This window comes from Carcharhinus amblyrhynchos, unplaced genomic scaffold (assembly GCF_965287045.1).
Source record: "Carcharhinus amblyrhynchos unplaced genomic scaffold, sCarAmb.v2.hapA scaffold_967, whole genome shotgun sequence".
NCBI lineage: Eukaryota > Metazoa > Chordata > Chondrichthyes > Carcharhiniformes > Carcharhinidae > Carcharhinus > Carcharhinus amblyrhynchos.
This window is the reverse complement of record NW_027650707.1, coordinates 1-13,136: the sequence shown is the minus strand read 5'-3', so window position 1 is coordinate 13,136 and position 13,136 is coordinate 1. Positions and strand designations below refer to the sequence as shown.

General features: G+C 47.6%; 1 protein-coding gene across 1 annotated transcript in view; it reads left to right on the top strand.

The window, feature by feature from the left end:
* Positions 1–13,128, top strand: part of LOC145340377 (rho GTPase-activating protein 33-like) — a gene marked incomplete at its 3' end in the record, with an annotated part of 30,985 nt that extends 17,857 nt beyond the window's left edge. Inside the window, exons 3-6 of the mRNA XM_080184833.1 lie at positions 6,723–6,796; positions 11,241–11,325; positions 11,834–11,920; positions 12,991–13,128. Coding sequence (XP_080040959.1) covers positions 6,723–6,796; positions 11,241–11,325; positions 11,834–11,920; positions 12,991–13,128 — 384 coding nt within the window. The remainder of the gene's footprint in view (positions 1–6,722; positions 6,797–11,240; positions 11,326–11,833; positions 11,921–12,990) is intronic.
* Positions 13,129–13,136: the final 8 nt, after the last annotated feature.

The following is a 13,136-nucleotide window of genomic DNA, read 5'->3' as shown; positions in this document are numbered from 1 at the left end:
TCTCTCTCTCTCACTGTCTCTTTCTCTCTCTCTGTCTCTTTCTCTGTCTCTCACTGTCTCTCTCTCTGTCTCTCTCTCACTGTCTCTCTCACTCTCTCTCTGCCTCTGTTCCTCTGTATCAATCTGTCTGTTGACCTCTCTCTGTCACTGTCTCCATCAGACACACATTCTCTATGTCTCTGCATCTCTCCCTTTTTCTCTGTCTTTCTCTCTGTCTCTCTTTCTCTGAGTCTCTCTCTTTCTCTATCTTTCTCTCTGTCTCTCTTTTTTTTTCTCTCTCAGTATAAATTTCTTGTGAAATTAGGACACAGTCTGTCACATTATTCTTGGTGTTTTGAAGCCACGTTCTGACACACATACTGACGATGCTTATTATCGCAGCTTGCTTGTTACCATGGAAACTGTAGAGCCTTAACCTAAAACAAAGACTTCATTCACTTGCTCTTTAAAATGGAGGTGGAAGGAGATAATGTTAACAGCAACCCACAACCCGACCTGATTAGATACGGAGAAACCCCCACACTGTCCCCATCAAACACTCCCAGGACAGGTACAGCACGGCGTTAGATACAGAGTAAAGCTCCCTCTACACTGTCCCCATCAAACACTCCCAGGACAGGTACAACACAGGGTTAGATACAGAGTAAAGCTCCCTCTACACTGTCCCCCATCAAACACTCCCAGGACAGGGACAGCACGGGGTTAGATACAGAGTAAAGCTCCCTCTACACTGTCCCCCATCAAACACTCCCAGGACAGGGACAGCACGGGGTTAGATACAGAGTAAAGCTCCCTCTACACTGTTCCCCATCAAACACTTCCAGGCCATTTGTACAGTAGCACAGTGGTTAGCTTCACAGCTCCAGGGACCTGGCTTGGGTCACTGTCTTTGTGGAGTTTTCACATTCTCCTTGTGTCTGCTCCGGTTTCCTCCCACTGTCCAAAGATTTGCTTGTTAGGTCGATTGGTCATGTTAAATTACCCCATAGTGTCCTGAGAGCTGTAGGTTAGAGGGATTCGTGGGTAAATATGTAGGGATATGGGGGTAGGGCCTGGGTGGTATTGTGGTCGATATAGAGTCAATGGGCCGAATGGCCTCTTTCTGCACTGTAGGGTTTCTATGATTTCTATGATCAAGCCAATTTTGTCTCCATTTAGATACCTCACCCTGGATCCTGTGAGATTTAACCTTATGCAACAACCTACCATGCGGTACCTTGTCAAAGGCCTTGCTAAAGTCCATGTAGACAACATCAACTGCACTGCCCTCATCTACCTTCTTGGTTACCCCTTCAAAAAAACTCCATCAAATTTGTGAGAGATGATTTTCCACTCACAAAGCCATGCTGACTGTCCCTAATCAGTCCTTGTGTCTCTAAATGCCTGTAGATCCTGTCTCTCAAAATACCTTCCAATAATTTGCCCACCACAGATGTGAGGCTCACTGGCTTGTAGTTCCCAGGCTTTTCCCTGCAGCCCTTTTTAAACAAAGACACAACATTTTCCCCTTTCCAATCTTCAGGCACCTCACCCGTGACTATCGATGAATCAAATATCTCGGCTAGGGGACCCGCAATTTCCTCCCTAGCCTCCCACAGTGTCCTGGGATACACTTCATCAGATCCTGGGGATTTATCTACCTTGATGCACTTTAAGACTTCCAGCACCACCTCCTCTGTAATATGTTCACTCCTCAAGACATCACTATTTATTTCCCCAAGTTCCCGAACATCCATGCTTTTCTCAACAGTAAATACTGATGAGAAATATTCATTTCGGATCTCACCCATCTCTTGTGGATCCACACATAGATGACCTTATTGATCTTTAAGAGGCCCGACTCTCTCCCTTCTTACTTTTTTGCCCTTTGTAGTTAGATACTCTGTATCTACATGGGGTGGCACGGTAGCACAGTGGGTTAGCATTGCTGCTTCACAGCTCCAGGGTCCTGGGTTTGATTCCCAGCTCGGATCACTGTCTGTGTGGAGTTTGTACATTCTCCTCGTGTCTGTGTGGGTTTCCTCCCACAGTCCAAAGATGTGCGGGTTAGGTTGATTGGCCATGCTGAAAAATTGCCCCTTAGTGTCCAGGGATGTGTAGATTAGAGAGATTAGTGGGTATAAATATGTAGGGATATGGGGGTGGGGCCTGGGTGGGATTGTGTTTGGTGCAGACTCGATGGGCTGAAGGGCCTCTTTCTGCACTGTAGGGTTCTATGTATTTGTAGAAGCTCTTTGGATTCTCCTTTGCCTTGTCTGCCAAAACAATCTTGTGTGCCCTTTTTGCCCTCCTGATTTCTCTCTTAACTCTACTCCTACACCCCCCATACTCTTCAAGGGATTCACTTGATCCCAGCTACCAATGTATCTCATGTTCCTCCTTCTTCTTCTTGACCTCAATATCCCGAGTCATCCAGGGTACCCAGCCTTCCCCTTCACTCTCGAACAAAGAAAATTCCAGCACAGGAACAGGCCCTTCGGCCCCTCCAAGCCAGCACCAACCATGGCGTCCCGACTGAACTAAAACCCCCTACCATTCTGGGGACCGTATCCCTCTATTCCCACCCTATTCATGGATTTGTTAAGATGCCTCTTAAAACTCACCATCGTATCCGCTTCCACTCCCTCCCCCGGCAGCGATTTCCAGGCACCCACCACCCTCTGTGTAAAAAATCTGCCTCGTCCATCTCCTTTAAACCTTGCCCCTCGCACCTTAAACCTGTGTCCCCGAGCAATTGGCTCTTCCACCCTGGGAAAAAGCTTCTGACTATCCACGCTGTCCGTGCCTCTCATAATCTTGTAGACTTCTAACAGGTCTCCCCTCAACCTCCATCACTCCAGTGAGAACAAACCAAGTTTCTCCAACCTCTCCTCACAGCTAATGCCCTCCATACCTGGCAACATCCTGGTAAATCTTTTCTGTTCCCTCTCTAAAGCCTCCACATCCTTCTGGTAGTGTGGCGACCAGGATTGAACACTATATTCCAAGTGCGGCCTAACTAAGGTTCTATAAAGCTGCAACATGACTTGCCAATTTTTAAACTCAATGCCCCGGCCGATGAAGGCAAGCATGCCGTATGCCTTCCTGACTACCTTCTCCACCTGCATTGCCACCTTCAGTGACCTGTGTACCTGTACACCCAGATCCCTCTGCCTATCAATACTCTTAAGGGTTCTGCCATTTACTGTATATTTCCTATCTGTATTAGACCTTCCAAAATGCATTACCTCACATTTGTCCGGATTAAACTCCATCTGCCATCTCTCTGCCCAAGTCTCCAACTGATCTATATCCTGCTGTATCCTCTGATGGTCCTCATCGCTATCCGCAAATCCACCAACCTTTGTGTCATCTGCAAACTCACTAATCAATCCAATTACATTTTCCTCCAAACAGGATTGGTCTCAGCACTGATCCCTGAGGAACACAACTTGTCACAGCCCTCCATTCAGAACTGCAACTTTCCACTGCTACCCTCTAAGAGGAATGTGTTTACCGTGAACCCGGTTAACACACTTTTGAAAGTGTGCCACTTACCAGACGTCCCTTTGCCTTCTCACAGACTCCCCCAATTAACTTTTGAAAGTTCCTGCCAGACCTATCATTCGCCATCGCTATCTTAAAACTAATAGAATTATGGTCACTGTCCCAAAGTGATCCCTCAGTAACACTTCTGTCACCTGCCCTTCCTTATTTCCCAAGAGAAGGTCAAGTTTTGCCCCCTCTCTTGTCAGGCCATTCACATACTGAATGAGAAATTCCTCCTGAGTACACTCAACAAATTTCTCTCCATCCAACACTCTTAATACTGGGGCTGTCCCAGTCAATGTTGGGAAAGTTAAAATCCCCTACTGTTATTACCCTATTTTTCTTGGAGCTACCTGTAATCTCCTTACATATTTGCCCCTCAATTTCCCACTGACTATTTGGGGGCCTATAGTACAACCTTATCGAAGTGCTTTCCCTAGATTCGAGACAGAGCAAAGCTCCCCCTGCACTGCCCCATCAAACACTCCCAGGACAGGGTTAGATACAGAGCAAAGCTCTCTCTACACTGTCCCCATCAAACACTCCCAGGACAGGGTTAGATACAGAGCAAAGCTCTCTCTACACTGTCCCCCATCAAACACTCCCAGGACAGGGTTAGATACAGAGCAAAGCTCTCTCTACACTGTCCCCATCAAACACTCCCAGGACAGGGTTAGATACAGAGCAAAGCTCTCTCTACACTGTCCCCATCAAACACTCCCAGGACAGGTACAGCACGGGGTTAGATACAGAGTAAAGCTCCCTCTGCACTGTCCCCATCAAACACTCCCAGGACAGGTACAGCACGGGGTTAGATACAGAGTAAAGCTCCCTCTACACTGTCCCCATCAAACACTCCCAGGACAGGTACAGCACAGGGTTAGATACAGAGTAAAGCTCCCTCTACACTGTCCCCCCATCAAACACTCCCAGGACAGGTACAGCACGGGGTTAGATACAGAGTAAAGCTCCCTCTACACTGTCCCCCCATCAAACACTCCCAGGACAGGGTTAGATACAGAGTAAAGCTCCCTCTGCACTGTCCCCATCAAACACTCCCCTACACAATGAAGATACCACTGGCTGTCTCAGCTGACTGTACATGTTCACTCGGTGGGGGGCAGGGTGTGGGGCAGTGTGGGTGGTTAGTTGATCTGGAGATCCCTTGCTCAATATTTATCCTTCAATGAAACACAGAAGATATTCTGGGCCATTACACAACAATCCTGTTTGTGGGATCTTACTGTGTGTGAACGTCTGCTGCTGAGATTCCTGCATTAGAATAGTGACCTCATCTCAAACAAAGATGTATAGGTTAGGTGGATTGGCCATGCTTAAATTGCCCCTCATGGTCAGGGGCATTAGTGGGGTAAATACATGGGGTTACGGGGATTTGCTGTCAGTGCAGGTTCAACAGGCCGAATGGCCCCATTCTCCTCTGTAGGGATAATATGATTCTATAAACACAGATTGGGTGTGAAAGTCACAGGGATGCTCCACGGGACGAGAGAGAGAGAAACGAGAGCTGGGTCAGCCTCTCCGGTTGAGATGCTGTGCCTCGTGACTCGCTGGGTGAATTAATGATGCGATTCCTCTCATTGATGCTAGTAAATAATGGAGAATAACAGACATTGCCCATATCAGCTTTCCCAGAGCCCAAGCAACCGATTATCCACCCTGCACTATGTGGGAAGGAAGATTGCTTGCAGTGTTTGCAGAGCAGAACTTTGAGAGGTTCAGGGTGGTTTATACATGAAATAACAGATACCCGGGAGTGAGTTACAGACTGGAATCTAATCGAGGGGTTTGGGATGGTTTATATACGGAATAACAGATACCCGGGAGTGAGTTACAGACTGGAATCTAATCGAGGGGTTCGGGGTGGTTTATATACAGAATAACAGATACCCGGGAGTGAGTTACAGACTGGAATCTAATCGAGGGGTTCGGGGTGGTTTATATATAGAATAACAGATACCCGGGAGTGAGTTACAGACTGGAATCTAATCGAGGGGTTCGGGGTGGTTTATATATAGAATAACAGATAGCCGGGAGTGAGTTACAGACTGGAATCTAATCGAGGGGTTCGGGGTGGTTTATATATAGAATAACAGATAGCCGGGAGTGAGTTACAGACTGGAATCTAATCAAGGGGTTCAGGGTGGTTTATATATAGAATAACAGATACCCGGGAGTGAGTTACAGACTGGAATCTAATCGAGGGGTTCGGGGTGGTTTATATATAGAATAACAGATACCCGGAAGTGAGTTACAGACTGGAATCTAATCGAGGGGGTCGGGGTGGTTTATGTATAGAATAACAGATACCCGGAAGTGAGTTACAGACTGGAATCTAATCGAGGGGTTCGGGGTGGTTTATGTATAGAATAACAGATACCCGGGAGTGAGTTACAGACTGGAATCTAATCGAGGGGGTCGGGGTGGTTTATATATAGAATAACAGATACCCGGGAGTGAGTTACAGACTGGAATCTAATCGAGGGGTTCGGGGTGGTTCATATATAGAATAACAGATACCCGGGAGTGAGTTACAGACTGGAATCTAATCGAGGGGTTCAGGGTGGTTTGTATATAGAATAACAGATACCCGGGAGTGAGTTACAGACTGGAATCTAATCGAGGGGTTCGGGGTGGTTTATACATGAAATAACAGATAGCCGGGAGTGAGTTACAGACTGGAATCTAATCGAGGGGTTCAGGGTGGTTTATATATAGAATAACAGATAGCCGGGAGTGAGTTACAGACTGGAATCTAATCGAGGGGTTCGGGGTGGTTTATACATGAAATAACAGATAGCCGGGAGTGAGTTACAGACTGGAATCTAATCGAGGGGTTCAGGGTGGTTTATATATAGAATAACAGATAGCCGGGAGTGAGTTACAGACTGGAATCTAATCGAGGAGTTCGGGGTGGTTTATATATGGAATAACAGATACCCTGGGAGTGAGTTACAGACTGGAATCTAATCGAGGGGTTCGGGGTGGTTTATATATAGAATAACAGATACCCGGGAGTGAGTCACAGATTGGAATCTAATCGAGGGCTTTAGGGTGGTTTATATATAGAATAACAGATACCCGGGAGTGAGTTACAGACAGTTTTGGGGGTATTATCTGCTTGTTGTTGTTTCTTACCCTGTGATCTGACTATTCTGGTCTGTTTGCCCTCTCAGGCTCGCAGTACAGATAATCTGGATGCCCCGGGAGAGCCACCTCGTTTACAGATCCGGGGAAAAAGTGGGAAAAGGTAACATAACAGCATGGAATGTTGGTGTTAGTATTGTTTGTAATAATATAACAGGAATTGTCGATGATCGATCGGTAATGTGAAATAACGACCATCGGTGTAACGATGAACTCTCCTTACACCAAATATTATTCTCAATGCTTCTTTAACTTGCTGAGCATAGTTAGCACTAAGCAGAGTACGCAAAGCAAAACTATCGGTCGTTCTTCCCCTGAAGGCGTCACATGTGAAACTAATGCCGCTATTCCATCTAATGATGCATCACAAGAAGCAATCATGGGAGCTTCTGATTAAAACGAGCCAATACTTCAGACTTCTGCAAAGCATCTTTGACATCCTTGTGTGCTTTCTCCCATTCTGTTGTTCAGCCCCATGACTGTTTGACACATTATAAATGATGGAATTGCTTCAATAACGTAACTAAGATAGGAATAGATTTGCCATAATAATTTACTAATCCTAGAACAGAGTTCAGTTGCGTCCCATTCGCCAGACGTGTTGCTTCTATCAAAGAGTCCATCTTTCTCAGTGCTTCATATAGGCCTTTGTTATCAATAGTGTGACCCAGATACTGGACTGATATCACACTTTTCTTTCTTGGTGCACAGATCATGTGCTTGAAAATGTTCCAACGTTGTTTTTAAATTATTCAAGTTCTCCTGTTCACTGGACCCAGTAGTTAGAATATCATCCAGGTAACATCGTTCGCCAGAGAGACCACTAAAAACCTGATCTGTCAATCTTTGGAATCAGACTGGCGAGGATGCTATGCCAAAAGGCAATCTTTTATAATGAAAAAGACCTTCATGAGTAACAATGGTAAACAATGGTTGAGACTGAGTGGCTCCATGCATCAGTAAATACGCTTCTGAGAAATTAACCTTGCTGAATTTTTGCCATCTGATAAGCCAGCAAACAAATCTTCAATTAAAGGAAGTGAATATTGATCAGCACACAACACTGGATTTATGGTTCTTTTAAAACCATCGCAATTGGAAATGAGCTATCTGGTTTCATAACAGGTACAACAGGGGGTAACCCAATCACTCACTGTAACCGGCTCTAACACACCACTGTTAACAAGTTGTATTCATTCTTCTTTAGCCTTGAGATGAATTGCCTATGGCACCACTCTTACTTTGAGACTTTTTGGTTGATGATTAAGATTTATCTTTAGTTTCACTTCAGTTCCCTTCATTGAGTCCAGTGTCATTTCAAACACACTCTTGTATTTATCCAGTGGGTGCGGTAGGTCTGTTTTGACATCGACCAATCTGTGGACAGCGCTCCAGTTAAGCTTTATCTTCTCCAACCATAATCTCCCAAGTAGAGGTGGAAAATTACCCAGGACCGTACGGAGAGGGAGTCTGCTGTTTGTCCACTCAATTCTACATTGACCAGGCTCTTCTCTATATACCCTTAAAACCACATCAGCTGGTTTTAAAAGAAGTTGTTTGTACAGTGGCACAGTGCTTAGCACTGCTGCGTCACAGCGCCAGGGACCAGGATTCAATTTGCGGCTTGGGTCACTGTCTGTGCGGACTCTGCACGTTCTCCCCGTGTCAGTGTGGGTTTCCTCTGGGTGCTCCGGTTTCCTCCCACAGTCTGAAAGATGTGCGGGTTAGAGTGCGTCGGCTGTGCTAAATTCTCCCTCAGTGTACCCGAGCAGGTGCTGGAATGTGGCGACATGGGGAATTTCACAGTAACTTCATTGCAGTGTTAAAGTGTTAATGATTGTGACAACCATAAATAAACTTTAAACTTTTGCTGGTGTGTATTCTCAGGAATTAAAGATACAACAGCATCAGCATCAAACCCCATCCTAATAAATTGTCCACTTAACCTCGGAATCACCCAGAATCAATGTGATTGACCCTGAATGGAGAAGGTTGGAGTTCATTATATTCCTGGACATTTTCTTTTCCGCAGTCAACATTTTTTTTTGCGTTTTGTAAACTGTTTTTGAGGCTACCCAGATTCTTCCTCCGAATATTGCTCTCAGAGGAAGCTGGTCTGACCCAAGAAGCTTTTGAATGTGACCCACTTTACCATGTTCTTTCACTATCCTTGTTCCAGCATTCACTCACTGAATGGCCCATTTTGGCACATCTGGGACACGTTTGTTGCTGTTTTGACTTCTGGGCAGTTCCCAACTTCTGGATCTTTGTTCCTGCACCAAATTGTGAAGCCTCTTTAGCAGCCTCTTCCAGCCACACTGAGATTTCTCTGCTGTCTTTAAAGTCGAAGCACGCTCAGTAAATAATCTTCTTTGGATAGTCACATTTTGGAAACTGCAAACTGGATGATCTCAAAGGATATCTTCTAATGACTCACCAAACTCAATGCTGTTCCAGCCCTTTTAAAGCTTCCACAAACTGGGCAAGGCTTTCTCCTTCCATTTGATTCATCCGGTGGAATCTGAACCGTTGCATGATGACCAATTGCTTTGGAGAGTGATGCTCTTCAAGAAAGAGCAAATCATCACAAGTCTTGGTCCCTGGTTTTGCTGGATGAAAGCAAATTAAAGGTTTTACTTCCTGTTGTACTGAGAAAAGCTGGTACGAGTAATTCATTCGTGATTTTATTCGCTTATACAAAGTACTGAAAACACTCGGTATCGGAACTCCCTGATTCATTTTCTTAATTGGAAGATTCCATGGAAGCTGATTGATCCGTCATTTCTCTCACGGACATAAGCAACTCAAGACTACTGAGTATATATTTTATAAGAACATGCATAAGAAAAACCAGGAGTAGGCCATTTGGCCCCTCGATCCTGCCCCGCCATTCAATAAGACCATGGCTGATCTTTTCATGGACTCAGCTCCACTTACCCGCCCGCTCACCATAACCCTTAATTCTTTTACTGTTCAAAAATCTATCTATCCTTGCCTTAAAAACATTCAATAAGGGAGCCTCAACTGGACAGGGAATTCCACAGATTCACAACCCTTTGTGTGAAGAAGTTCCTCCTCAACTCAGTCCCAAATCTGCTCCCCCTTATTTTGAGGCCATTCCCCCAGTTCTAGTTTCACTGCCAGTGGAAACAACTCCCCTGCTTCTATCTTATCGATTCCCTTCATAATCTTATATGTTTCTATAAGATCTCCCCTCATTCTTCTGAATTCCAATGAGTATAGCCCCAGTCTACTCAGTCTCTCCTCATAAGCCAACCCTCTCAACTCCAGAATCAACCTAGTGAATCTCCTCTGCACCCCCTCCAGTGCCAGTATATCCTTTCTCAAGTAAGGAGACCAAAACTGTAGACAGTGCTCCAGGTGTGGCCTCACCAGCACCTTACACAGCTGCAACATAACCTCGCTGTTTTTAAACTCCATCCCTCTAACAATGAAGAATAAAATTCCACTTACCTTCTTCATTACCTGCTGCACCTGCAAACCAACTCCTTGAGATTTCTGCACAAGAACACCCAGATTCCTCTGCACAGCAGCATGCTGTAATTTTTCACCGTTTAAATAATAGTCCATTTTGCTGTTATTATTATTGTACTGTCTTCTCAGTCTGCACTTTTAACACCGGAGATTGTTGACTTGATGTATTTCTATTTCACACAATCCCTGCAAAGTATCCCTCTCTTCAAATGTGCCAGACACTGCCTGGAACCTCAGCTTTCCCTGATGGGAAATAATCCCGCTGTTAAAACCACGCAGAGATCTTTCTCTTACATATCTCCCTTGTACTGGCACTTTAATCTTTATTCCTGTTGTATGAGGACCAACCATTCCTTTCCTTCTACTCAGGATCTGTTCTCAATGGAACACCATCTGTATTTTCTTTCTGTAATGTCCTAACTATGTTAATGGTTGTGGATTTTAACAGAAAGAAAAGAAAGTGGTTTTGCACGCCTAGATTTACAGTAACACATGATAGGTTTATTGAGGAGCTGCTCACTGTGCACTGAGTCAAATAGCAAACTGAAAGTAAACCAGCAGCCAGTGTACCACACTAATGAAATTACCAATAAAACACATGATCAGCTTGTAAAGCAACCTGCAACACCTTTAAATATATAACATCCTCCCTCTCTTTTTCCTTTTTCTTCCTCTGTTCCTCCTCACTCTCTATCTCCCATTTTCTTTCCCACATACTCTCTCTAACTCCTTTTCTCCCACTCCACACTGTCTCTCTCTATCTCTAACTCTCTCTCTCTCACTCTGTCTGCTTCTGTCTCACTCTCTCCACTTCCTCTCTCTGCCTGTCTCTCTCATTCTCTTGCTCTCTATCACACTCTCTGTCTGTCTGTCTGTCTCTCTCTCGCTCTCTGTCTGTCTCTCTCTTGCTCTCTGTCACTCTCTCTCTCTCTGTCTCTCTCTCTCTCTTTCTCTTGCTCTCTCTCACTCTCTTTCTGTCTGTCTCTCTCTCCCTCTCTCTGTCTCTATCTCTCTCTTCTCCCTCATAATTCTGTTGTGTTTTGATCTTCCAGACCCTCCATTGTTAAAGGTCATTTTCCAAAGTTAGCAGAATGTGCACATTTCCACTATGACTATGTGGATTTCCGCACTGTACAGGTACGTGACCCCTACCCCCCCACATCAACTTATCCCCTCCCTCACTCCCATACGGACACCCTATGGGAGGTTTTGGTGTCTCAGGGAAGATGGGGGTCTTGGGGGGGAGAGATGGGGGTCTTGGGGGGAGAGATGGGGTCCTCGGGGGGGAGAGATGGGGGTCTCGGGGGGGAGAGATTGGGGTCTCGGGGGGAGAGATTGGGGTCTCGGGGGGGAGAGATTGGGGTCTCGGGGGGGAGAGATTGGGGTCTCGGGGGGGAGAGATTGGGGTCTCGGGGGGAGAGATTGGGGTCTCGGGGGGGGAGAGATGGGGGTCTCGGGGGGGAGGTGGGGGTCTCGTGGGGGGAGGTGGGGGTCTCGGGGCGGAGGTGAGGGTCTCGTGGGGGGAGGTGAGGGTCTCCGGGGGGGGGGCAGGTGGGGGTCTTGGGGAGGGAGGTGGGGGTCTCAGGAGTGGTGTAGGGCTCTGGGTTTCACCCTAACTCTCTCTCTCTCTCTCTCTCTCCCACAGTTGGCTCTGGCCTCCCAGCCCACCGACACCAACCAGAACCGAGTGACCATCAAAGATGCCATTTTCCTCATTCAGGTCCTCTGTCAGGTACTGAGGCCAATTCCTGAGCGGGGAGGGGCGGAGGGAGAGGGAGGGGGAGAGAGGAGGCAGAGGGAGGTGGGAGGGGAGAGAGGAGGCAGAGGGAGGGGAGGAGGGAAGGAGGGAGTGAGAGGGAGAGAGAGTGCAGTGAGGTGTGGGGTGGGGAATCTCCATGGTGTCTGCTTTGATGGTGAGGCTGACTCCAGTTCCGCACTCAGTCTCTATCCTCCCTTTGCCGCCTGTCTCACTCCCTCTCTCCTCTCTGTATCACCCTTGTCCCGCATACCCCTTCTCCCGCACACCCCTTCTCCCGCACACCCACATCCCCCCCCAACCCCACATCCCCCCCCAACCCCACATCCCCCCCAACCCCACATCCCCACCCCACATCCCCCCCAACCCCACATCCCCCCCCAACCCCACATCCCCCCACATCCCCCCCAAGCCCCACATCCCCCACATCCCCAAAAGCCCACATCCCCCTCCCCATCCCCCCCCATCCCCCTCCCCTCCTCCCCCCATCCCCCTCCCCTCCCCCCTCCCCACCTAACCCCATCCCCCTCCCCTCCTCCCCCCATCCCCCTCCCCTCCCCCTCCCCACCTAACCCCATCCCCCTCCCCCACACCCCCTCTCCCCTTCCCTGTCCCCTACACACATTTTCCCTACACCCCCTTTCCCCCCGCACCCCCTCCTCCCTTCCCCCAACAACCCCTCCCCCCAACAACCCCTTCCCCCCAACCACTCCCACTGCACCCCCTCCCCCTGCACCTTCCCTCCCACACCCCCTCTTCCCACACCTTTCTCCCCTCCTCCAACCCCTTTTCCCCACGTGCCCCCCGTCTCATCCTCACCTCCCCCTCGCCCCCTCCCTCTCCCCCCACAATCCCTATCCCTCTCTTCCTCCCCCTTCCCCGTTCCCTCCCACACTCCCCTCCTCCCACACTCCCCTCAACCTCCCCCTTCCCCCTTGTCTCCCCACATGTCCCCACACCCTTACCTCCCAATTCCTCTCTATCTGTCTGTCATCACTGTTCCCTTCTTCCTCTCTCTCTCTCTCTCTCTCTGCTTTCTCTCACAGGGGAAGGGTTGGCTGGTACGGCGAAGTTATGAGGATTTCCAGACACTGGACTCACACCTTCACCAGTGTATCTACGACCGGAGATTCTCCCAACTTCCGGAACTCCCAACATTCCAAACACTTGACAATAACACAGAGGTAAAAAT